This window comes from Poecilia mexicana, unplaced genomic scaffold, assembly GCF_051168715.1.
Source record: "Poecilia mexicana isolate PSO_F unplaced genomic scaffold, ASM5116871v1 scaffold_2, whole genome shotgun sequence".
In the NCBI taxonomy this organism is placed as follows: domain Eukaryota; kingdom Metazoa; phylum Chordata; class Actinopteri; order Cyprinodontiformes; family Poeciliidae; genus Poecilia; species Poecilia mexicana.
In genome coordinates this window covers 11,277,900-11,304,824 of record NW_028263371.1, presented here as the reverse complement: position 1 = coordinate 11,304,824, position 26,925 = coordinate 11,277,900, and the positions used below count along the sequence as shown (strand labels likewise).

At 41.0% G+C, this 26,925-nt stretch overlaps 1 protein-coding gene across 1 annotated transcript; it reads left to right on the top strand.

Moving 5' to 3' along the window:
- Positions 1-6: 6 nt before the first annotated feature.
- Positions 7-25,874, top strand: trappc10 (trafficking protein particle complex subunit 10). The gene is made up of 23 exons (XM_015001042.2): positions 7-174; positions 4,990-5,071; positions 7,600-7,735; positions 11,413-11,612; positions 11,935-12,130; positions 12,237-12,348; positions 12,447-12,694; positions 12,787-12,933; positions 15,159-15,273; positions 15,634-15,710; positions 15,870-15,961; positions 16,221-16,361; positions 16,679-16,788; positions 17,272-17,804; positions 18,542-18,683; positions 19,524-19,682; positions 20,370-20,599; positions 20,772-20,872; positions 21,602-21,725; positions 21,950-22,114; positions 22,251-22,431; positions 23,462-23,656; positions 24,288-25,874. The coding sequence occupies exons 1-23, from the start codon at positions 114-116 to the stop codon at positions 24,533-24,535; spliced, it is 3,795 nt and encodes a 1,264-aa protein (XP_014856528.2). The 5' UTR covers positions 7-113; the 3' UTR covers positions 24,536-25,874.
- Positions 25,875-26,925: the final 1,051 nt, after the last annotated feature.

The window sequence follows — 26,925 nt, the reverse complement described above, 5'->3', positions numbered from 1 at the left end:
GGTGCAGTGGGGACGCAGGCCCCACCGATTCAACAGAGCTGCACAGAGAGGCACTTCCTAATAATAAAGCCCTGTTTGGAGGTTATTTTCATGGAGTACCACCGTTAAAACATATGGAGAGTCAAGAGGAAAAGCCAGTCATCTATACCATGGAAAACAAGCCGATTGTAACATGTAAGTGATTGATAAAACGAGACGGTCAGCTTCACTTTTCCTTCTCTTGACAGCTAGCCTGCTAGCTATATTCATTAGCTCTTTTTAGCTGAGCTGGCTGTCACCCTCAGCTTGGAGACGCTGCTTGTCTTTGTGGCGACTTCGCTTCTACCTGCCCTATTGTAAGACGAGCATAATAAGCAGTCGGCTGCTGTCCACAAATTGACCTCATAAAACATGGGACTTCTTTCAACTAGCTAAGTAGCTTCGCTGTTTTAACAGGCCGAGCCAAGGATAGAAACGTCACGTCTATTTGCTGCAGTTTTGGGAAGGAGACCGTCCTGTTCACCGCTTTCCTGCGACTGCTTTCTCTGTTAGCAGCTGGGACACTGTCGCCCCACATGATGTTTGAGGCCAGGTTACCATTCATAAATCCCTGAGTGTCTACTGGAAGCTTGTTAGAGGGGTTATTTTAGGAGGGAATGCCAGCTGCATCTCTCACCGCGATCTGCTCCATTTTTAGCGCCTCTCGCTGGACCAGGAGTTCACAGAAATACTGGAAATCAGAGGAAGAAATGTAAAAGTCAACATGACGATAGGCTATAGGGATATGGTGGCAGATTTGGAAATGTGAAGTACATGGTGCCTGTGGGTAATAAGCAAGTAAACATTCGGTTCTTTCCCTTTTCACTCAGTTTTGGTGACTGTGTTGATAAATGAACTCTTTTAGAGAATTCAGCAAAAAAAACGCTGTCGATTTACTGGCAAATTGAACGACACAGGCACCAATAATCCAACCAGAGATCAGAATCTGCCCAGTTTCCTAGCTAAGAACTCATGCTAGTCTTTCATAATGTAAACACAACCAACACCATTTACTTTGTTATGCTTTTTTGTGGTTTGAATCACTTGTAGGTTCTTCTAATTTCCTCATCTTGAGCTAGTTTGAACACTGCTATGCCTGTTAATAAATCTACATTATTATTAGCATTGTTATTACTATTATTATTACAGATGGACCAAATTAGGGCTGTACAACAATATCAGTGTGTGCAAAAAACAATTTGGAGTTCAATAATTGCTGGCTGATATATTCTGAGTGTTATGAACTTGCATTTCTCATGCTAATGTCATATTTAACCAGCCAGAGTCTCAAAGCAGGCTCTCAAGGGATACTAAAGACCAAAATGCTTAATATTTCAGAGTGATGGACAGATGAGAAAGAGAGGAAATAAGAAAATAGGTTTTTATATCAATATTCTAGGGCACAGGTGTGAAACTCCAGTCCTGAAGGGCCACTGCCCTAAAACTTTTAGATGTGCCTCTGCTGCACCACACCTGAGTAGAATAATTAGGTCATTAGCAGGCCTCTACAAGAAGGAGGTAATTAAGCCTCATTAGAGTACCCCAGGACACACGTTTTATGTGAGGACTTAAACAAAATCCTACTGGTTTTATAGGTCGCAATAAAAATATGCCATTATTCATTAAAACAAACTAAATCTACTTAAGTAACCAGAGCCACAATAGTCTAATCATTTTTTTGATTACGTCAAATATTTAGGTTTTTTCTTCTAAAAAAGAGGCAAATAACACAATTTCTTCTTATTGTAACTATTATAAACTTTGTCCACGCAAAGAACAACAAAATACACCAAAGAAATAATATGCTATGCATTTTAGGCAATAAAATGTTTAGTTTCTTATTTTAAAAAAATGAATTGAATTATTTGCTGATTTTTATATGTATATTTTTAATATTGTATAAAATAAGCATAAGTGGGGAAATGAAAAATCAGCAGAATTTGCCTTTTGTTTGTTTTATCAGGTTAAACGTCAGAGAAATTGTTTTCTGAAATAATTGCTCGCTGCAGTCCTGCGTCATTTTGTGCTTCTGTTTTGTAAATCAGGCTCTTCCTAAATTAGCATGTAGAGAATTTAGCCGTACGATGGCCAGGTTAGGGTCACAGTTGTCACACGCCGATCCAGCCGGTTCGTGTGTGCTATGTTCAGGGTTAGAGGTCCACTTGGACTTGGATCTCATACGTGTGTTTGCCGTGTGGGGTTTGTATTTGAACATTGACTGTTGAAGCCTCTGTTTTTGGTTTGGGCCTACAGAAGCAGGGCCTTTCTAACATAAAGGAAGAACGGCAAATCATTGTCGTTGGTCACCGGCGTTTACAGTCGGGTAGTTTTCGGATTTAGAGTATCGGATTTCACAGACTCACACTGAACTGACCAAATAGTCTGTTCTCTGCCAAGTATACATTTCTGACTGTCAGCTTGTGTTGTCATTCATAGTTTGTTGCTGTGTGGATAATGATCCTTACAGGCTTTAGTATTTTATTTCTTAAAAATAAAATACAAATATTTACTGAAGCTTTGTGAAATCATAAGTTTGAAAATGCTCCTAGACGCTCTTTGGGATTTCTATTTTTTTTTCCATAATGAGAAAACTATTCCTGGGTAATATGAGTGCATGTGTATCCCAATGCAGCTTAGCAGCCTCGAGTGTTTTCATTGACTTTTATTGTAATACTTCCTCATCAGAACACAATGTTTCTTTAGTATTAAATTGTCCACATAAATACTGTGATTTTTTTCCCCCCACTTAACTGTTTGTCCTCACAGAGAAACATCCTTTGACCCAAAGTCCAGTAAGGTTTGAACTCTGTTAAAAAAAAGCTATTATAATGTTCTGAAAACACCTGACCAGAAATGCTCGTAGCTCCACCACTTGTTTCTAAACTTGTATCTGACTCTACCGCTATAATTGTTGAAGTGGCACTCTAAAGTTAGCATGCTTTCAAGTCGAGACATATTTCATTGCCGTTGCTGTTTGTTGCACAAAACTGTCCAGAAAACGTGATTCTCCAGCTTCATAAACTTGTTGATTAGCTTGAAAAGTCTTAAAGTAAAATAAAAAAAACCTTTAATTTTCGCTTAGCCAAGATAGCTGGGAATGTTTGAGCTTTGTTGTAAAAGAAAACCCACATTTTTCTTTTACAAGAAAATTAATGTTTTTTTCTTATTTGTTTATTTATTTTTAAAGATTTGGCTGTTTTAATATGGCAACTACAGGGCGCTTTGCTGATGCAAATCTAGGGCATCCCTGTTATTACTACTGAGCTCCGTCTGTAAAATACATTTTTCATGTGACAGCGGAGCCCAAGGTCAACTCTGGGAGTGTGAACCGTCCACATTGAAACTGTTGCAGGACTTCGGTATCTTTGTTTGTTCTAAGCAATATAACAATTAACACTGTTTTGTAGATGTGAACTAACTGGAGCAAATGTAGCTGTTCTGTTTGAAATGTATGGGGCTGTTTAAAGTCTGTAAGTCTGCATCAGGCGCTTTTTACAACCTGAGTGCTTTTTATATCCACATTGTTCCAGACCCGTTTGTTTCGATGACCGTTTTAATGAGAATGGAGCACGTTTAAACGGACGCCCTGCCTGGAAGGTGTGTGAAACCTTTGTGTTTTTAAGGCTGGATTGTTTTCATTACCACACACTGTTCAAACCTCAGCTTTTTGCAGCAGCTACTTCATGAGTGGGCGGATTTATCTTACATAGCTCCTTGTAAGTAAGTATGTTCTCGTAGACTTTTAAAGGGATTTTAAGGCCAACACAAAGTAGTGCATAATTCTGAAATCAAAGCAAATTAATTACATTTCTGGTTGTTATTGTGATAACACTGTCTGCCTGGACTGCAGTAACAATAAGCTAATTATTAAGGTATTGTACATTCAAGGTCTTGTTGTCTGTAAAAAAGCTGGTGATGCTTCTTGTTGTTTATTGCAGCATAAAAAGATTAAAAAGCTGAAGGTGGTCAAGTCCTAAGCTCCTTTCACAAAACACTTCAAGGAGGGATTAAGTTGCCTTTTGCAGTCTGGTAATAGGTTGGGAATAGAGTTAAGCCCACCTCGGTTATATCGCCGCCATGTTGGTGTCTGTAATCACAGGTCGCTGCTGGCTAACCTCTGCAGCTAACCAGCTTTGTAAGTTGAGGGAGTGATGGAGGGATTTTGTTCACCGTTACTGTTTTTAGAAAAAAAAATGCAGAGATTTTGTGCATAGCACTGACGGCGATGTTGTTCTGTATTGCTGGTTATATTTTTTGCAGGGCTGCAAGTTGCAGATGATGATTTCTTTGGTAATTTGGATGAAACATTGGCACGCTCTACAAGTTTTTCACAGGGAAATAGCTACGCAATTAAATTGAAAGAATGGGACATTTTTAAAAAATATTATTGCAAAAGCCTGTTCTTTTAAATGTTGTATAAATTCAAAATAATATGCTCATTATTACCACCTTTGACGAAGCTGATTGTCATCCGCGTTTGTCGACTTCTTCTTGCCTCTTAAAGTTTTAATGGCTGTTTGCAAACAACAAATCGGTGCATTGCTGCCATCTGCTTGTATGTTTTCCCATTATTCAGTTGTCCCTGCCAGTTTGCGTGAGACTTTTATACGTTCAGGTGTCTTTTTACTTGCATTCTTTAATCATATGTAATCAGAGTTGTTTTAAATCTGTAAAGGCTGTCAGTGTCTCCAAGTGCAGTTTTTGCTTTAGACTGCAGAGTGATCGTCTGGTGTGAAACGAGACCCCATACTTTGGAAAGTAACTGTTCACTGCACATTCTTGAAAGGCTTGTTTAGCTTGTTTGGATTTTCTTCTCACTCTCTGTGTTGGCTTTGTCTTTAGGAAAATTCTCGTTTGCAGTTCTCCTGTGTTACTGACGGAAATGATTCTTTAAGTTTAAAAAGTGGAAGAAAAAAAAAAAACGTATTTCTTCAAACACTTTTTTTTTGTTCTTGTCTCTCTCCTGTCCAGGTGCTGGAGACCAGAGCTTGTTCACGTCTCTCTACACCTCACTGGCTCAGCAGCTTCCCAGAGAGCCGATGGAGTGGAGGAGGTGAGTTTTGGTTAAATCCATGAGCAAAACATCAGGAGAAAATATAAAGAGCGACTTTCTTTGTCTTTTGTCAAAGGTAAGAGAGTAAGAAAGCCAAACAGCTGGTGAAGAGAAAGGAAGTGTTTGTTTTTGTTTTTTTGAAGTTTTGCTCATGTGGAAAAACCTGATGCAAGTCGGGTCAGAGATCCTTTCCACTTCCTTGTTACTTTCTGACAGAGGTTTATTATTGATGCTGTGTTAGGGTCAGTTATGTTGGAGGACTTTTCCTGTCACAGAGCTACACATTACGGATTTACGTCACAAAAATGTTCCCTACTGCAAACTCAGTGGTCTTAAAGGAGGAAAGAGTAGACAAAAGAAGGTTGTTTGGGAATCCAGGTCGCTTTCCTTACAACTCCATAAAACAGACACTGATCTCTGCAGATATATGCTGTTTGGATCTTCTGTTTCATTTTCTGGAGTCACTTGGCATATTTATAACCTGTGAGCAACATTTAAGCTTCAGAACAGTACACATTACACGCTCAGTTGATTTTTATCTGGCAGTAGAGTCTCAGTAGCTGTAGAAGTTCAATTAGGTGCAGGTTAAGCGTAGCAGGGTGTTGGAAGAGTTGCTCACCGAGGAAATCTTTCCTGGATTGGAAGTGATAATCGCTCATTCTGCTTTCAGTGATGCTGTGAGCATAGAAACAGTCGTATTTTTTTTTTTAGCATGTTTTTGTTTTGGAATTTGTTAATAAAAGTATTCAAAACATTTTGAGTTTAGGTACAGTAGTTACAGTTTCTGCTGCAGAATTACATAATGTATGTTATTTTTTTGTTTTTTAATGTTTTGACTTGAGAACGAAGCCCATTGTCACAGTAGAATAACCACTAGGAATAAACAACAATCGGATGGTATTGATACTTTCAATAGGAGAAACTCAAACCTAATGCAAGTTTGACTTATGCAGAAATTCAGTTTTCAGTGTTGAAAGTACCAAGAAGTAGTTCAACATATTATATGTAGCTGCTTCGTTCTCTGTCTGCCGACCAACACTGATGTTGCACCCAATATTAAGATTTTATCTAGTGTTTTTATAGGTCGCGGTTAACAAAGTAGACAGCTCTCTGCTAACTGGTGTCACAAATTACAGTTTGCAGCATTCAGACTTAAAAGATATAGGAAGCTGTTTGGGTAATGCTATACTGGGAACGCTTGGAGGAAGTTGTCTTTCATTTTATTTGCTACGGGGAAAAAAAGGCCTATTGTTTTTGTTGTAGGTATTGTTGTTGTAAGGATTGCACTGCAGATCTGGTAGTCTATTGGGCCTCGGACCAAGAAATGTTTCCTGATTGCAAATGGCCAATTCTGCAACATCACACTGGAATAAAAGTGGTGCAACCTGTTTTTAGTTTTCAGCCTTGTCAGGGTTCAGATTTCAAAGCTGTATTAATAAAAATGCATTGTTCAAATGAGGCATAGATTTCTTTGAGATTTCATGGTGTCCTCTCACCATGAGTTTTATAAACCCGACTTGTTGCATTGAACGTGGTCTGCATAAATGTGACGCTGAAGTTATTTATGTTGGCGTGGTCGAAACTAGCGTTACCCCACTTCTGGTTAAAGTGGTAAGAACGAAATAATTTGCTACCGGTAACAACAGCACTTTTTTCTTCTTTTTATCAGTACGTCATTCACAATGACATTAGTTTGAAAGAGCAAGAAGGAGTGAAGGAATGCTAGCAATCACACCATTTATGAATAGAGATTCACTCATACTGAGGCCCAATCTAATATTTTAGATACTAATGTTAAAATAAATGCCATGTATGTAGTTAAAAGGGCTTTAAAATGTCATCTTTAATAAACATGACCTTCTCATGCTGCTTTTGGATGGGTCAGTCTGTAAAACGATATTGCTAATGCTAGCTTATTTGCTTTCTGTTTTCATATGAATCATATGTTTAAAGATACAGCACATGACATGTTTCAGTGTGGTTCCAAGTAATAATGTGGGCATAGACTCCTTCAAAACCTGACTTTGGTTTGAGCGTTGTAAAATTGAAGGACTAGTGTTTCAGCTGCTCTTTACTGAGATCGCTCTGTAAAACCGAAGCCTCACACAGGGAGGAAGCTGCAGCAGCCATTAGAGTCTCCGTTTTCCATTTACTGTAACGGGCGAAAAACAGTGAGAACTCATGTTAGTCAAGCAAAATGATGTAAAGTTCACAAGAAAATGGGCTGTGGATCTGAATCGGATTGGGAAATCCTCAGTTCATACTCATAGTTTCATAGTTTAGATGCAAAAAAGGTACTGCACGTAATAAATTTTCTCCAGTTGATTGTTTTTATTTAATTGAGAAGCTAACAAATAACGAAATCTTTAGACATTTATAGAGTAATATTTTAAAGACAAGCCTGAAAGAGTGAAGATTCCTATGGTATATCATCATCACATGTTGTCATTTAATGAACGTCTTGTTGCTTTTTTCATGGCCACTGAAGTGAAATGAGGTCATGAAACTCTGCTTTGTCTGCTGTGCAGGACTTACGGCCGCGCACCAAAAATGATCCACCTTGAAGCTAATTTTGTCCAGTTTAAGGAGGAGCTGCTCCCCAAGGAGGGCAACAAGGCTCTTCTCACGTTCCCCTTCCTCCACATCTACTGGACCGACTGCTGTGTGAGTAGACACACACACGCACACACACACACACACACGCACACACACAGTGCTCTGTTTATTTCAAGGAACAGTTGCTGTAATTGCTTTCATATTCTTAGACTTGGAACTTTGTAATTGAATAATAAAAACAAAAACTTATTCTCTGTTTTTTTATTTATTTATTTTTTATTGGTTGATAAAATTAGTATTTGACACCAGCAGAGAGCATGGCACACCCAGAGGAGGACTTGTGGTTAGTCATGTTCTAAACTTTTTAGTTTGCAGTCTTACAATAAAAAGCCTATTTTTAGCAGTTCTCAGCTGCTGGGTCTTCATAAAGTCCTTAGCACTTTATCAATGGAATGGGAGGAATGACGTTGTTTACGCTCCAGCTTCGAACAACTGTCTGTATAAAATGTGTCATAGACCGGTCTGTATACAAAACATGCAGAGACATAATTTAGAGTCCATCTTTCAGGAAAACTTCCTCGTTCATGATTTCAGCAGTTGTGACTCAAACAATATAGAAAAAGTCACGTTTTCAAAATCTGCTGCTAGTCGATCCACTTGCGTTCAAAGGGGCCACAGAGTGGAGGACAACACAGGGGGAGGCAGGGACCTGCTGCTGCTGACTGAGCGTTCGCTTTAGTTAAGGAAGTGCTGTCAGGAGCTTGTGACTCATGACGTTTCACAACAGCTACGCCTGCAGTGTCGGACTAATAAACCTAAGCTGGATACACCCGCACCTCAGCTGCGATTTGCTTTAAAGCTTATAAGAATTCGATATTCACCTCCCAAAATTAGTCAACAAAGAGGCCAAAGAGTGTCTCAGCAGCTCATTTTGGTTTGATAAAACACTGGCAGACTTGTAGTTTTGCTAAGATTGTGAGATCCAACATACAATTTCTTATATATTTTTCCTTTCAAATTGATTTGTTTTACTGAACCTTTAAAGGTATTTATACTCCCTCATAATTCTGTGATGCTGCAATTGATTTTTTTGTTATTGTACTGCCCAGTGGCATCATAGCTATCCAGAGTTGATGGGAAGATGAATGGAGATCATAAATACTGGTAGAAAACAGGGTCGAGGGTGCTTGAAACAGGAGCTGCTTCTTCCAACAAGCAGAGCTACAGTGGAGTAGTTTAGCTTACGCATATTCATTCATTCGAAGGCTGAATTGAAAATCTGTACAAAGACACTACCTGTGTTTCCATTGACCAAATAATTGCGCAAATTGAAATTATGAAAATCAGTTTTCTTAAACCTCCCCTTGCACTGACCCTTCATGTGCTTTTACAGGTTGTTTTTTTTTTGTTGTTGTTGTTTTGGGAACTATTGTCTGAGTGTCGCACTAAGACTGTGGGAGGGTTAATGGAAACACGTCGCTTGTTAAAAAAAAAATAATAATCACGTTTTTAAGTAAAAAGTTCTTGCACTAGGAGCAGACGCTTTTTCAGGTGTATCAAAATAATTGTATTTCGTAAAACCACAATGGAAACACAAGTCGTGATCAACAACCGGATGTTACCACTGCCAGAAAAAGAGGAGAATGATGGAGTCGAATGTTGTTGTTTTTTTATGATTTATCACGTAAACAAACTTAACATGTGATTTATTTGCATTTCTTATTTAATGGGAACACCGCTAATGTAAAACTGTGTTTTTCTTTCACGTTAGCAGAACACAAACAAAGGTTTTATAATGGAAATGCAGCTCTGACACACTTTTCATCCAGTCTAATAGAACCTCTGCTAAATTTCCAAAGAACGGGCAAAAATTTCAAATCTCGATGTGCAAAGCAGGTAGAGAAAAACACGTCAGGAAGTCTTGCAGATACAACCACAGAGCACACTTTGGGGAGATTTATTAATAAAAAGTATTGAAGCTCATGAATGAATTTCCTTCCACTGCATAAATATGCAAAGTTTTGTGTTGGTCTGTCACTTATAATTCCAGTAAAATACACAAAATGTGACCAAATGTGGTTGCAACGCGACAAACATGTGAAAAAGTTTAATATGTTTGAATACTTTTGAAAGACGCCACAAAGATCTTTTTTGTGCCCTTGCATTCAGGCTGACCAGTCAGGATTTTTGCAGTTCCAACCCGCTCAGGGTGTTTTACTTTTTCATGACATTTTACATCTCTTAAATCACCTTCATGTCACAACTTAATGTCACAGCTGTAAATGTCTACATCTCTTTTTATAATGCCATCCGTTAGAGAAGATAGAAAGCTGAAAATTTGACTCTTTTTGCACCGTTCTAGTTTTCAGTGCTTTGGAGCGTCTGCTGCTGCCGTTTGTTTTTCTCCAGGACGGAGCACATTTTCACCTCACTCCATGCCAGGGCTCATAGGAACAGGTGTGTTTGTGTCCCTAACAGCGCAGGCTTCAAAACTACACCAATTAACTTGATAAGAAACCTCTTTATCGGTGTGACACGAGCACCTACGTCTGCTAAAACCAAACACTAATTCAGCTTCCAATCCGTCTGGGGAGCAGCACAAAACACGAGGCCCAGTCGCTGGAAAGTCAGGCTGGTTTAATCACATCTCGTTAATTAAAATCATCTGCAGGTTGCCATGCCTACAGCCTTAAAGAGGCAAACACATTTTTTATGCATTGTGTTGCAAAATGAACTTTGTGCTTCGCAACATCTTACTGTGATCATCACTAACTGGTCGCAGACGTTTAGCAACACAATGCAGACTGCAGCTTGCTTGTTTCAGTTTCAAAGCGCCATCTCCGAGGCTCCAGTTTCTCCTCCTCCTCCCCGTCGACGGTTACATAACAAGTGACTCATATATTCCTTTCCAACCCCTCCAACTCTTCCAAGCAAATTAGAGCAAACGCCGCCCCGAGGCATCGGCCGAGTCGCGGTACTAGATGCAGGAAGTCCCGGTCACAACATTTACATCAGTCGTTTACAGAGAAGTAGGTTTAGTTCAGAGAAGCCGTCTGAACTAGCTGAGCAGCATTGTTTGCTGCTTCCGCTGTCCAATTAGGGTAACTTTTCTAATGCACACTCCCTAATGGAAGTGCACATTTGTTTTTCCTGATGGTTCATGCTAACATGTAATTACTATGACGTTGCTATAGAAGACACACAACACTACTCAAAACATATTTTTCACAATCCTTTAAACGTATTACTCCAACTCATCTGCTCTTTTTGTTAAAACTACATGCAGACATTAAGCTTTTCTTTTGTCCCCAATATAAATTTGATCAATTAATTCATATAAAAGGAGTCACTATCCAGTATTGAGTTTTAGAAATGAGCAAACCTTTCAGAGACATTTCTGCTTAAAATATTCACTTTTTATCGATCTCATGCAATAGTCTACATTTCAGAGAGACATAATTTAATTTGGACCTTATTATTACCCATATATCAGTTGTTGTGTCTAACAAGCAACAGAAACGAGCGTCTTCTTGACATGTAGCGTAAAATCAAATACATATACTGGAAAATACATAACATCCCCACTTTAGATAAATCCTCATTGCACATCTAATCAATCCAACATCACCCTCAAGAACAAAATATGAACTATTCGGTGCCAGTTATCACTGCAAATCGATCCGTGTTTTTCCTGTCACTTTTTGTTGGTCGTAACGATACGGCCGATTAGCGCATGTGAACATCAACTGACCGCCCGACTAACAAAATCTGTGCCTGTTGTGCAGGACACGGAAACGTACAAGAGCTCCGTGAAGGAGGACATGATGCGCTGGCAGAACACGCTGCGGAGTCACAGCTCGGCGGACTGGGTCATCATTGTCGTGGAAACCAACGACACCAAGAAGAAGAACAAGCCCAACATCCTGCCTCGCTCGTCCATCGTGGACAAGATCCGCAGCGACTTCTGCAACAAGCAGAACGACAGGTCGGAAAGCTTCTCCATTTCAAACGGGTCGGCTCAGATGAAAAGAGTCCGAAAACGAGGAACGGTAGCGCATCGACTTCCCTCGCAGCGCTTCCTTGTTTTGTTGTGCTCACATTTTGAGCTTCTGCCTCCGTTTCTATCCTGTCAACACAGAACTACGTTTTGTGTTTTTTTTGTTTGTTTTGTTTTGTCCTTTAAATTGTTGGCACAAAGACGGAGCAGAAGCGCTCACTTGTTTCTCCTTCTTGACAATTCTTCAGTCGTAGAAGTAGGATAAGTCCAGCTGGCCTGCATACGTATCAAATTCTCTCTGTTCAAACAGGTGCGTGGTTCTGTCGGACCCTCTGAAGGACTCGTCCCGGTCCCTGGAGTCCTGGAACTCCCTCCTGTTGAAGCTGCGCACTCTCCTCCTCATGTCCTTCACCAAAAACCTCGGGCGGTTTGAAGACGACATGCGTACGCTCCGAGAGAAACGCACTCAGCCCGGCTGGAGCTTCTGTGAATATTTCATGGTTCAGGTATCCCATTGGATTGAGCTACTTCCATCTCTTAAGATGGAGTTTGTTTCTTCTTCTTCTGTCATACATGTTCAGTAACGTCTCTTTCATGCCTGTGATTGTCTAGGAGGAGCTGGCCTTTGTTTTTGAGATGCTGCAGCAGTTTGAAGACGCCTTGGTCCAGTATGATGAACTAGACGCTCTTTTCACTCAGTACGTCCTGAACTTCGGCGCAGGAGGTCAGTTGTCTCCACCAGTCCGTGTTTTTTGTTTCCTCGCTTTTACAATCAGAAGTGGGGCGTCGTTTTATTTTCTGCCGGCTTGTGTTTGTCCGCAGACACGGCCAACTGGCTGGGGTCGTTCTGCGCCCCGGTGCGCAACTGGAGCGGCCTGCTGCTGCGGCGGCCCATCGACATGGAGAAGAGGGACAGCATCCAGCGCGGAGAGGCCAGCCTGCTGGACCTGAGGAGCTACCTGTTCTCTCGCCAATGCACTTTACTGATCTTCCTGCAGAGGCCCTGGGAGGTCACGCAGAGAGCCTTAGAGCTGCTCCACAACTGTGTGCAGGAGCTGCGCCTGCTGGAGGTAAACTGAGCCCGGTTTCTTCTTCGGGGCTTTACACGCTGTTTTGCCGCGCAGCCACTCCTAAAAACGCTTTTGTTCTGGACCTCGTGAAGGTGTCTGTGATAGACGGGGCGCTGGACTGCTGGGTGTTCCTCAGCTGCTTGGAGGTTCTGCACCGGATCGAGGGCTGCTGTGATCAGGCACAGCTAGCTGCCAACTGCTCCCACACTGTCGGACTCTGGGCCTACGCTACAGACAAGGTGAAGCGTAATGTTACTTACTTACATATTTGTATAAATGATTTAGTCTGTCGTTCTTTGTAAGAGTGGGGAATTTCTCAGACTGAGTTTGGTAAAGATGCGTAACAGTTGGAGTGAAAGAGGAAAAAGATGCAGTAGGTACAGATTGAAAGATGGGGAGAGACAGATTAAAAGAAAACATTTATGTAATTTAAGAAAGATGTAAAATGATACAGGACATTTTAAAGTTTTTTTTTCCTTGGAAACAAAATTTACCTCTGATGTTTTCTTGCTGTTAGGCTAGCAACATCAAAATAAAGAATTCCTGTTTCCTTCTTTCAAAAGTTTAGCACTCCTTTATTTACTTACTACACATTGCATCTGTTATTCTGTTTTACTTTATTAATTTTGAACATTTTACGATTTAGAATTAAGAACAAAGATTTAAAATATGTATTTACAAAATAGTTTCCCAATATTATCAGAAATCCTCCAGCTTACAGTGAAAAAAAACCCTCCGAACTATATTTAGTGCTACATATGATGACAATATGAAGGCTGGGATTTAATCAGAAATTCACTATTAACATGATAGGTTTTCATATAATTTCATTCACTTTCTTAAAGCATCAATGTTATGTAAATATTACATTTTCAAATTTTTCCAAATATAAATCAGCCTTCAGCAGGTTTTTGTATGATAAATTAAACACAATATGATTAAAAGACAGATATTGAAAAGTAATTATCAAATTTTATGTAACAATTTTGGTCCAAGGACAAACGGTATAGATTTGAAATTCTAACCTGCAGAGATCTGGTGTCAGATCTGCACTGCATGTGGGTTTGATGAACGTGGGGCTGGACTCTGAACGTCGGGCTGCTGGACTCTGAACGTCGGGCTGCTGGACTCTGAACGTCGGGCTGGACTCTGAACGTTGGGCTGCTGGACTCTGAACGTCGGGCTGGACTCTGAACGTGGGGCTGGACTCTGAACGTTGGGCTGCTGGACTCTGAACGTGGGGCTGGACTCTGAACGTTGGGCTGCTGGACTCTGAACGTTGGGCTGGACTCTGAACGTCGGGCTGGACTCTGAACGTCGGGCTGGACTCTGAACGTTGGGCTGGACTCTGAACGTCGGGCTGGACTCTGAACGTTGGGCTGGACTCTGAACGTCGGGCTGGTCTCTGAACGTGGGGCTGGACTCTGAACGTCGGGCTGGACTCTGAACGTCGGGCTGGACTCTGAACGTCGGGCTGCTGGACTCTGAACATTGGGCTGGACTCTGAACATTGGGCTGGACTCTGAACGTGGGGCTGGTCTCTGAACGTTGGGCTGGTCTCTGAACGTCGGGCTGGACTCTGAACGTCGGGCTGCTGGACTCTGAACGTCGGGCTGCTGGACTCTGAACGTCGGGCTGGACTCTGAACGTTGGGCTGGACTCTGAATGTTGGGCTGGACTCTGAACGTCGGGCTGCTGGACTCTGAACGTCGGGCTGCTGGACTCTGAACGTCGGGCTGGACTCTGAACGTGGGGCTGGTCTCTGAACGTGGGGCTGGACTCTGAACGTTGGGCTGGACTCTGAACGTCGGGCTGGACTCTGAACGTCGGGCTGGTCTCTGAACGTCGGGCTGGACTCTGAACGTTGGGCTGGACTCTGAACGTTGGGCTGGACTCTGAACGTCGGGCTGGACTCTGAACGTTGCGTTGGGCTGGACTCTGAACGTGGGGCTGGACTCTGAACGTGGGGCTGGACTCTGAACGTGGGGCTGGACTCTGAACGTGGGGCTGGACTCTGAACGTCGGGCTGGACTCTGAACGTCGGGCTGGACTCTGAACGTCGGGCTGGACTCTGAACGTGGGGCTGGACTCTGAACGTCGGGCTGGACTCTGAACGTGGGGCTGGACTCTGAACGTGGGGCTGGACTCTGAACGTGGGGCTGGACTCTGAACGTGGGGCTGGACTCTGAACGTTAGGTTCAACTCTGAATCGGGGTGAAACACTTGACACCTGACCTTGAAAAAGGATTTGTGAACATCTTCGATCTCTACAAACAACATGCAACTATTGAGCATATTTATTCTGTATAGTCAGTAAAGCCCCATCTGTTCCTCTTTTCTCAATTTCTTTACAGAAGCAGAGCGAAATTCTTATTAACTAAAGAAGCATTTTTGTTGCCATCTGATTAAAATGTAAGGGGAAAAAAAACAAAACAATAAAAGTATCCCATTTTTTCTGTTGTAGCTGAAGAGTTTGGGTGAACTCTGCGGCTTGGTGTCAAAAAACGGGCCGACGTCCGAGGACCTGAACAGGACCGTGGATCTGCTGGCAGGACTCGGGGATGAGAGGCCAGAAACTGGTGAGCTTGGACCTGTAGATGTAGCTCTGAGATTTAAAAAAAAAAATATTTGATTTCCCTGTTAAGCTTATTTGTTGCTTCTAATTGGGACAGGTTTTTTTTTTTTTTACATCACTTTGCAGCAGCAACCCAATGAGCCTCCTTTAGATTCAGTCTAGCTGATTCGGGACAAGAGTTTGACTTCTTCTATTTATCTCTCCAGCTCATTGTTATTTTAACTTGGATATAAAATTTAAAAAAAAGAAACAATCTGTAGGAAAGCTTAATACCTGGTTAAAGAAATTAAATTAAACCTGCTTGACTTTGGTTTAAATTGGGAAAATAAGAAAAATAATGTTTCTCTCAAATGTCTTTATCCAGTCAACAGCTTGCAGAGTCCTTACAAAAAGCTGAAAGAAGCCTTGTCATCCGTGGAGGCTTTCGAAAGGCACTATCTTGTAAGTCCGTCTCACTCTAACCTCTTGGTGTATTTCATTAGAAAATATTGCTCCGGTTGTCCCATCGATCTATTTTCTGATGTAACGTCCTTGAAACATTGGATCTAATTTTTTTCTCTCTCCTCTTTCCACCTCCTTGTTGGCTCTCTGTTGCATCAGGAACTTTCTCATGCTGCTATGGAAATGTACCAGGCCATCGGCCGGCTGCGGTCCGCCAGGCTGGTGGGGAAGAGCCTGGCTGAGTTCTACATGTAAGCAAGTTTGGGAGTAATGTAATGTACTCCAACTATGTAGATTGGTGCGCGTTTAAACCTGAATACCAGAAACATTTATTTAAAGAAATTACTTTTTTTTTTTACCTAAATTTGTAGATTTGGTATTAATTATTCATTTAGTTGACGTAGTTAGCATTTTAGAGTATGGAAAAGTTTTTTTCAGACTGTTAATGATGTATTCTTTTCTACAATAAAAAAAAAGTTTTGTTTACCCATCTGCATGGGTCTTTGACAGGAGGAAGGGAGACCCTGAGCGGGCGGAAACTTTCCTGCAGGAAGCTCTGAAGTCGTACGTATCGGAGGGGTGGAGCCTTCCTGTGACGCACACCAGGAAGCAGATCGCCGAGTGTCAGAAACTGCTGGGCAGAACTGAAGAGTATCCTTGGCTAGCGACTAACGTCGGCTAAAACACACCACTTACATCTGCGTTTTTGGTATTTATATTAATGGCATTAACAAATACCGTTCACTATTGACCCGTGGAGGGAGGGAAAGCTTCCTTCACTGTGTTTTATGATTTTATGTCTATTTGCAAGAGTAAATAATTATGCACATATAATTAACGGAAAAACAATTAGAAAAATTTTGGCGGGGTCATTAGACGTGGAAAGATGCCCTTCAAAAGCAGGCTGTTTTTTTTTAAGTATTATTATTATTATTATTATTATGTGGTTTCCTTGACAACAACTGCAGCTACTTGCAAACCAGTGCCTTGTTGGCCGGTGACGTGAATCTCTCCACGGAGGAGAGGAAGCACTTTTGTCAGGAAATTCTCACTTTTGCTGGCAGGTCCGGAAACCAATGTGAGTAATCAGTCATGATTTCGTAAGATATGAAAAATATTAAAGTGCATTGGTGCGTTTTTAATCAGTTTGTTGCAGGTCTAGTGCCTTTTATTTAAACATCTGTTTCTGCTTTGTTTTAACTTGGAATCTAATGAAATGAGTTTGTTAAACTCTCAGTTGAGTTTTCATTAATGTGTCATCCAGCAAACATGTCAGCATGTATAAGCAGAAAGGCAAAGATGAGCAGCGAGAAAACAAATTAGTGAGATTTATAGTAGAGTTACTGCTAGAGCTGCAACCACAAATCAGCTTTGGCCAACTGCAAGAGATAAACCCCTGGTTTCTGCAAATGGACAGATTAAGGAACTGATGAAATGCAAAGAAAGAACTTCCCCTGCATGTATATCTTGAACAGGACTGATTTCAGTGGAGCGCAGTTATTAAAAAGTACAAAACTTTTTCCTTCTCCTCACTTGTATTTTCTTTCCCCATCTTCCGCAGCTCACAAAGTGACTCTCAGCATGAATGTCTTCGCTCAGCTAACGCGGCTACAGTTTCACCCGGCGGCCGCTTCGGTGCACTCCGGAGCCGTGCTGCAGGTGGAGCTCACTCTGAGGTGCCTGATGCCCGTCTCAGTGCGCATTCAGCAGCTGGCAGCTAGCATTCACTTTGACATCGATCACGGAGGGACTCTCAAGAGGTCAAAGGGGACGCTGAGGAACGCAAACCAAGGGACAATAGAGTTCAAACAGGGCAACTCATCAGCAGGCCCGCCCTCTTCCGCGGCTGCCGGTCCCGCGCTAGAAATGGACGAGATTCAGGACAGGAGTCCCTCGGACAATTCTCTCAACTCCGTAGGAGTGGTGTGCAAAAACACCCACCTGATCATTCGCCGCCGCGAGAACGGCTCGCCGCCGGAGACGTCCAACTGTGTCAGCCCGCCTGCTGTCGCCATGAAGGAAGGAGGACAGATGCTGAAGGTGCAGAATGTCACGCTAGAGCCCGGAAACAACAGCATCACCTTCACAGCACCCGTAAGAAGGTTTTTGGTCTTACTTTTTAACATTTACTTCTTTAAATTATGTTTAAAGTAAATTCATATGACAGAGTATTTAGGCCAAGCAACAAAAATAAATAAATCACTTAAGAGTATACAGTCATTTTATGTAAATTCACACGACAGAATATTGGGGCCAAGCTAAGAAAGACTTTTAAAAATTTTTTTACAAGAATAAAATCATAAAATTATGAAAACAAAGTAATATTCTGTGAAAAAAGTTGTACAAGAATTAAGTCATAATGTTACTAGAATAAAGTCGTACGACAGTAACGATACGGAATGCTGTAGTAATACTACAACAAAGAAGTCATTGTAATACAAGAATATATTTGAGAATAAAGTTGTAACATTATTAGAAAAAGTCATAATATTATGCCAAAAAAAAAAAGTTGCAATAATAGTGAGGACTGTAGAGCACCCTAGTATTGGTTTCACATCAGCATCAAATTATTATCAGTTGCAGGATTGTTGGAAATAATTGTGGAAACTTGAAGAAAGAATCACAGACGGCCCAAGCTGGTCAGGATTTTAAAAACTATCAAAATGTACAATATCAATAAAACAATGTTTTTCCCAAGTCATTTTATGACTTATAACATTATATTTTCATAAGAAAGAAAATGTTGATCAAAATGGGAGATGTTCATCATTTTCTCTGTCCCCCACATTTTGCCCATTTATTCTCTGCTTTCCTTTGATTTTGCTCCACAGAGTGGACAGCCAGGTACTTACATGTTACGGCAGCTGTGCGCCACGGTGGGTGAAGTGCAGTTTGTGCTGTCTCATATCTACCCATCGGTCCGATATGAAGTATATTCTCAGGAGCCCCAGCTCACCGTGGAGCCACTTTCAGGTCTGAATTTATGTTGTATGGGTAAAATCCAACCCCGGCTACATAAAAACAAACTACATGTTATCAAATAAATAGTTTATTTTCCTGAAACTTAAAACCAACTGGGTTGTAAAAAAGGTTAAAACATCATCCAAGTCAGTTTTTCTCAAACTGTGACCACCATCGGTAAGGGAACGCCCTCTAGTGGTCCGCGAGGTACTGCATGTAAACGACCGTTTATTTGCCGTGACGTCAGCTCAAAGTGAGACGCTACAGCTAGCTTAACAAAGGATTGTGTTAAAAGTAATAAGAAAACTGGGGTAAAACCGGGTTACTCAAAAGAAAAGCTGCAGATATTGGTGGAAAGAAAACACCAGGAATATTATATGATCATAGGAAGCTAAGTGATAGCTGCTGAGTGTTGATGTGTCGTTCACTAGCGATTGGATTCCTTTGAACGGCTCTTTGCGGTGAACGGTAGGACTCGACTCAGAACTGTTCCTTGTTTTTTATGACTTTACTTGGTAATGAATGATACTCTGCTTACACGTCTACAGCTATTGTTATTCTTATTTAATTAAATGACTAAATTCAATTAATTAAATAGAATTAATAAATGCAATTGATAGAAATGGGTGGATTATTATATTTAATGGTGTCGAAAATTATTTTTTGTTTCTGCTAAAGCAACGCAAGTCTTAGAAACGCTGTCCTAAGTGAACAGACTGCTTTAAAAATTCACATTCTGCAGAATGAAATGAACTCTAACTCACTGAAATGAGGCGTTTTAGTTCCACTGAGGCCAAAAGCATTCTGTCGTGTCGTTCTCTTGCTCACTGTGCTTCTGGTTTGTGTCTTCAGAGCCTCTGTTGGCTGGGATGCCTCAGTTGGTGAAATTCACCCTGCTGACGGGTCACTACACTGTAAAGAAAGGAGACGCTCTGCAGCTCAGCAACACAGAAACCATGCCCATCCTGCCCTCCTCCAGCTGCACGGCCCGCATCAGCAGCCCAGAGGCGGGTCAGTAACAACAGCCGCTCATCACTGATGCAGTCTAACATGTTCTTGGATTTAATTCGATCTTTTTCAGCATCATACGAGATGCGTATGGGCGCTTGAAATCCTGGAAAATGCTTGAATTTCTGTTAGGTGGTTTGAAGCTTTGGAAAGTGCTTGATCTTGATATTCGGATCAGTGTAGTTGAAATAAAGGTTGTCATATTTTACATGTTAAGCTTATTGAAATAAGAGGATTTTTTTTTATTGTTTCATTCTTGGGACCACTCAGGTGCACAGCATGTGTGTGAAAGACATTTCAAAACATAACATTTTGCTTTATTTTAGTTTACTTTGTGCTTGCTATGTAGAATACTACAGCAAGACATTATTATTCACAGTGATAAATGATATCATATACTGTTAATCATGACTTGAGACGGACTGTTTTTTTGTATTTATCTCCAAAGTGTGGTGTTGGAAACATTTGAGAACTCGCCTCAAAAGTGCTTGAATTTTACTTTGGGAAAACTGCATCAACCCCAGATAGATTAGATTTTTTTCTCTCTTTTCAATGTTTTTCAAATCAGGTTTTGCATTTACTGGGATAAAATTAGAGGCTGAAGCTGTATTTAAATTTTTTTTTTAAATTTTGTCAAAAGCTCTTCACATTGTCATTCCTCCTTTTGTTTGTTTTTTATTTTTAAACCAGAGTTGGTGGGTGAAAGCGTCCTGTCCATCCAGTCGTCTGAAAAGGTGACGAGCATCAGCCTACCTCCAACCCCGCCCTACCACGTTCTGGAGTTCCAGCTCGAGGTTTTGTGCATCATCCCGTCTGGGTCTGAGCGGCCGGCCAACGAGAGACTGACCAACGGGGAGGTGCGCCATCGACCTCGCAGCTACAGTCATCCCGACACACCCATGACCGCCATTGACCAAAGGGTGAGGAACACAACACTTTGTGTTTTTGTGTTTTTCTAGCGCTCTGCAGCAGGAGTGGGATTTTCCTTTAAGGACATAAAGTTGCTGCTATGGCCTCCTAGTTGTTCCAGATTGAGAAACTGAATGCAGTTTTTGTTGTTGTTGTTTTTAACGGTGGAGTTTCTGTCCACAGATGTCTATCGACTGTCCGTGGTCGATCTACTCCACCCTGCTCGCCCTTACCTTCTACATCCCCTTTAAGACCAAACACTCACTGCTTTCCGCTGGCAACAGGTGAGGCAGCATGATCGTAGAATAATCTGTCATCCAGATAAAAATGTTTATGGAATTATATATATTATTTTATATATATTATATATTTGATTATTCTATCTATTATTTGACTATTAATCGGGTAAAGATTCTGCAGATTTCTCACTTAATCCTTTTTATGCATTATTAGAACATTATAACATACAAATAAACAATTCAATTATTTATTTAAAATAAGAAAATACACAATGCATTGCCTAAAATACAAGAACATCATTCCTTTAGAGTCCTCTTGGCAAAGGATGCATCTGCTGCTAAATAAATACTTGTTAAAAGCTCAGCTCTTGACTTATCAATACAGTGTAGGGCTGATCTGGTGATTAATTTTTTGGATTAAATGATTAATAATTGGATGCAAAAGATGCTTTGTTGGACTTCTTTTTCTGAAGCAGACTAAACTAAAACTGACACTAGGAGTTCTGGATAAAACAGATATACAGAAAAATAAGATTTTTTTTAAATTTCAAATACAAAATGTAAATATTTTTGCACAGTTTTAACATTTCTGCTCTTATTATGTTTTTCTTTTAGCAAATGGTTTTTCAACAATCGATTAATCGCAATTAATGTGATTAATCACAATTAATCCGATTAATCGTTTCAGCCCTAGATAATAATTTGGTAAAATCAGCATTGAATTCTGCATTTTCTCTGGCCTTACCTTTACCTCTGTCCCCTGTGACTCCACAGAAAGTACATCCAGGTGTGTGTGCAGAACGTGTCAGACATGAACTTCACCCTGGCAGACATGAAACTGACAGAGAAGCAACACTCATCGTTGGAACTACAATCCTTTAACACTAAAACAAATCAGGTGAGAAAGAAGATTTTTCTTAGTTGTAAACGGAGAGAAGAACAGTTCAACTTAAAGGCTGCAACACGAGCCAAGTTATCCTGTTAAGCCGAAAGCTCCATTCGGACTTTTGAAGTGATCACAAAGTCCTGTTTGTGAAAGTATTTCCAGAAGTGTCCGAGGATCAGGACCTGGACATGATTGACGGTGTACATCTGTTAATGGTGCTTTCTTCCGCCTCCTAGCTTCTGTGCAGCAAGCACAGCGTGTTCTGCTTGTGGGAGGTGAGGTGGAAGGACGACCTGCCCTCGTGTCTACAGTGCGTTTTCTCTGCCAACTTCAGTCCGCTTAACCAAGACAGCTCTGCCTTCAAACCGTTCCACTACCAGTTCCAGCTGGAGAGAGTCACTGTGAGTCACTGAAACGTTTCTTCTTCTTCTTCTTCTTCCTCCTGTGGCCTGAACGCTCGAGTAGTCCTGTCACTATTGTAAATAAAGACTGCAGAAAGAGAAAATGACGAGCCAGCCTCTTGTTTCCTGCTGTCAGACATTGTACAGCGTGAGAGCGGAGATCCTGCCCCCCGCGGGAGAGCAGCACTGCCGCTCCGGTCTGGTCTGCGAGCTGGAGGTGTGTATAACACGACTGACTGAGCCCTCGGAGGGAGAGGTAGCTGAGGACAGCAAGACTGACACGGATGGACTCAAAACCACCAAGCTTATGTATGAAGGTGAGTCGGCAGCAGCACGAATGCGATCATGGTGAATTAGCTTGGATTTCACTTTTCTTTAACACTAAGCTGACGGGTGGATCTAAATTCAGGGCATGACACGCCTTCAAGGTTTTTATTCACACAGGACATTGCAAACCCAATATCATTTTCACTTTGTGTTGGTCTGTCACATGAAATCCCCAATAAATATGCTGAAGTGAGAAGTGATTAGGGATTAAACTATTAGATTAATCAGATTAACCGCGGTTAATCGATTATTGGAATAATGGTCAGTTAATTTAACAATAGATTAATTGTCACCTTTGGTATACAGACTAATAATTAAGGCCGTCAGAGCAGTAAGTAAACCAAAACTGTACAAAAAATATATAGATTTTGCATTTAAGATAAAAAAAAAAAACTTTTTAAAAATATGTTTTACTCAGAACCCTTTATGTGGCATCATTTCAGCTTCACATGGGTCAAATCCTGCTAAAAAATCATTTAAAAATGAAGCACTTTTTGCTGTCCAACTTTCAATCAGTAAATGCAAAAATTAATAAAATAATTTACAAATGATCAGTCGTACACAATAACAGGAATGCTGCTATTGCATTTTAGGCATTAAAATATTTATTTTTCTTTATTTGAAAAGGAATTTAATTATTTGTTTATTTGTACCTTGTTATGTATTTCTAATACCTAATATTGTATCAAAACAATTTGAGGTTGAAGACGTTGAAAATGATCCATAGATTTTAAATTTTTCTATCTGATCATTTGAATAATCGATTGCTAAAATAATCATTAGTTGCAGCCCTACAGGGGACGACGACGCGTAAAAAACGACTCACTAAAAATGTCTGCAAGCAACTAGATTCTGAGAATTGATCATTTTATGGTACAGATGATCTGATTAAATAAATCTCAAATTATACATCCATAAATAATAATATTGAAGTAGAGGGGAACATTTAAGATGCTGTAAACGTCGCTGAAATGAGCAGGGACTGAATGAAGGCTGACTGCCGTGTGTTTGTGTCCGCAGTGGCCGACAGCAGCAGCAACTGGGCCGTGTGTGGGAAGAGTTCAGGGATGGTGCTGATGCCTCTCAGGGTCAACGCCACCCACAAGGTGCAGATCGAGGTCATGCCCCTGTTCGCAGGTCACCTGCCCTTCCCCAAAATCAAAGTCCTCAAGTACCTCCCTCACAACGCTGCAGCGGCCATCCAGCCGGACCCCGGTGAGACCCCACAGGAAGTAAAGCCTCTGTAACGCCGGACCGATCTGATCTATTTTATCGATTAATCAAATTTTTAGGGTTTTCAAGATTTAATTTTTAGAAAATCTGGATTTTTTCTTTTCTTTTCCCCTAGCCAATGCACTCCTTGCATTTGTGTAGTTCAGATATCGGCACATTTAAGACCTGTCATCTTGTCTTAAAGCTTCTGTTTTAAATTAGCTTTAAATTAGTAAAGCCTCTATGAATTCAGGTCATTTCTACGATAAAGTATTATGGCCAAGATTTTTTTTTTATTACAAGAATAAAAATCATAATATTACCAGAGTAAAGTTGTAATATTAGACTTTACAGAAGCTAAAGTAGTAATTTTACTACTTTATTTGGTTTATTTTTCTGCAAAATAAAAAATTAAGCAGAGGATTGGTGAGAATCTTGTGTAGTTATATTTTTCCTTTACAGTTAAGGAAATACTACTTCTTCTATCATTTAAAATCCAAACTCAGATCTGTTATCGTCCAGCTCTAGTTGTAATAGTTTGGGGTTTTTTTCTGACTGATTCAACAGGAAGGGTGATGCTCATCCTCCGACTCGTGCTGACCCGTTTTTAATGTCCCCCTCTCCTGTCCCGCAGACAGCTGCGTGGAGAACGACAGCCTGTCCCTGCTGGACAAGGCGCTGGACGACCAGGGGGACACGGCGAGCATCCGCAGCCGCGGCAGCGTCCACTCGGTGGGCAGCAGCGACCAGCAGCAGCGGGGCGTGGCCATGCCGCGCCTGGAGCCCTTCAGCCCGGGACAGGTGTTCAACAACAGCCACTCGCAGCAGGTCCTGGTGCTGCCCACCGCCGACGACCACATCATGGAGGTCAACGCCACATGACCCTGGGGGTGAAGACTCCTCCCTGTCATCTCTGGACGAACTCCTCTGAGCCTCCGGAGCTGGTCCGGGCCGGGGTCCGCGTCCAACGCCGCCGACGCGGACCCTCTCCCCCAACCCTCTTTCCGTCTACGCATGAAACGTTCACTTCACTGGAAACACGACGGACTGCACAGTGAAGAGCCAACGGCACCCGACGACGAGTTGAAATGAAATCGTGCTCCTTTGCCATACTTTGTACACATCTCATTGAATGGATTTATAGATATAAATATATAAATATATATATGAATTGGAGAATCAAATCTGCGCCTGTCGTGCTATTTTGAACTGAAGGAAAACACTCCTGATTGTCTCATGTCGCACCAAAGCTCTCGATGTTTGTACGCCATGATCTGCTACTGAAGTACCGTCACGCCGAGTGGGCGTGGCCTGCTAGAAGTGACGTCCTGGACCTCTTTTTGGCTTTATGTGTGTTTGAGATATTTGCCTCCATCGCTACAATTAAGTTAAAATATTTCTTTTCTCATCCTCACCAACTCTTCTGCTCCATCACGTACCTTAAAGCGAGAGAATAATATTAGGATTGCGCCCCTGAGCGATCATTATGAGTAATAGCAGTAAAGAGATGGTGCCTCATACTGAATATTAAGAAAAAAAAACATGTTGTGGAAGTTATGCAGTTAAATTTAGGTCCATTTTGAGTAAATACTGCTGCATCTCTAGCTGATGTTCCATTAAAATAAGTCATTCTCATTTAACTAGTTAAAATAAATGAGGGGGGGAGGAAAAGCTCAATTTTGACTTAACAATAAAACAAATATTTCAAGTTCAATTTGTAGTGTTCAAAAGTTAGCCTTTTAATACCCCTGAGAATTCGGGGACATTCTTTTTTCTACTAAATTAAGCTAAAAATCAACTCAAGTCACATTTAAACCCTGTGAGAAAATAAGAAGCTTAGACTGATGAGGCGGTGTGTGTTTTCTCCTGCTTTGCTGTGGCTCTGTATGAGTGTGTGTGTGATCAGACTTCTACAGCGGGATCAGCCAGCGGGCGGTACAGACGGTCTACATGTGCATATTTATTTGCTGTGTGTGCACACACACATGCGTCTCTGAACCTGTCCTATGCACACATGCTGCTGATCCGCCATGATTGAATGAGAGAAATAAGAAATGATACCATTTGTTTTCTATTTTTTTTTTTTAAAGAATGAATGTCAGCGACCTCCGCCCCGCCCCTCTGCTGTATTCTGACCTCTGTACATACTGATCTGTACATAATGATTGAAATTAAAGAGAATCTTTGATGCCAACTGTACTAAAAACAACAAAAAAAACAATCGGTTTTGGTTGGTTGGATGTATCGGAGTTGAAACATTTTTAGAAAATTACATTTACATATTTAGGAAAATGTGAAAGTTAAATTTAAATTTCGTTGTAGATCAGCCAAACAGTTACTCATTGAATCAAGTTTAAATCATTAGAAGCATAAAAAAAAGCAGAACAGTGTTTTACTGTGATCAAAAATCACTATACAAAAGAGTAGATGCAGAGGTAAGGTATTTTATTTTATTAATTGAAATTAAAAAGCAAAACTGAACGATTATAAGGATTTAACCCTGATTTCTAGTGTTTTTCTGTTAATTTATGGCTAAAATATGTCAAATTAGAATATTATATAGACTAAACTGAAACATTACGACTCGGAATTATGCAGTCCAGATGTGAGTCGTCCATCGGACCTCAATCAACCTCTACATGAAGGGTAAGTCACAAAAGGTCATTGCCGGATGTACAGAGTGATGTACTGCAGGAAAGTTGAGTGGATGGAAAAGCAGAGGTAGATATGGTATATAGAAACAACCTGACAAAACTTCCCACTTTGGTGTGGAAGAAGAACCGGACTGTTTCTCAATGGTCCAACGTCCTCTTTTCAATAAAAGCAAACTTTGCTTCTCATCTGGAAACTTAAGATCCCAAAGCAGAGGTTACAGAATCCCACGTTGCTTTAAATCCAATGTGAAATTTTCCCTTCAGGTGACGAGTTCAGGAGTTGCCGGGTCATCTGGGTCCAAAGTCAGAGCAGCTGTCTACCAGAAAACCTCAGAGCACTTCATGGTTCCCTGTGATGAAGAGCTTCATATAGATGCCGATTTCATTGTCCAGCAGCAGTTGGCACCAACCCACTTCCAAAAGAACCGCTAGCTGCTTTGACGACCGTAGAGTCACTGTTCTGGACTGGTCAGCAAACCGCTCTGACCCAAACGACCCAGTGGAGAATCTGGGGAAGATTAGAGACACCCAGACCTCTCCTGAAACAACACGAGCCTTCTGAACAGCTACATGCTATGGGCTAATTCATGCTAATGAAGCCCAAAACTATATACTAAT

What these genes read in the sequence shown, in the direction of transcription:
- trappc10 (XM_015001042.2), top strand. Translation starts at nt 114, where the DNA reads ATGGAGAGTCAAGAGGAAAAGCCAGTCATCTATACCATGGAAAACAAG. An exon ending in AGCCTGGCTGAGTTCTACAT is followed by an intron (nt 15,962 to 16,220) that starts GTAAGCAAGTTT and finishes GGTCTTTGACAG; the next exon opens with GAGGAAGGGAGACCCTGAGC. An exon ending in CATCAGCAGCCCAGAGGCGG is followed by an intron (nt 19,683 to 20,369) that starts GTCAGTAACAAC and finishes TTTTTAAACCAG; the next exon opens with AGTTGGTGGGTGAAAGCGTC.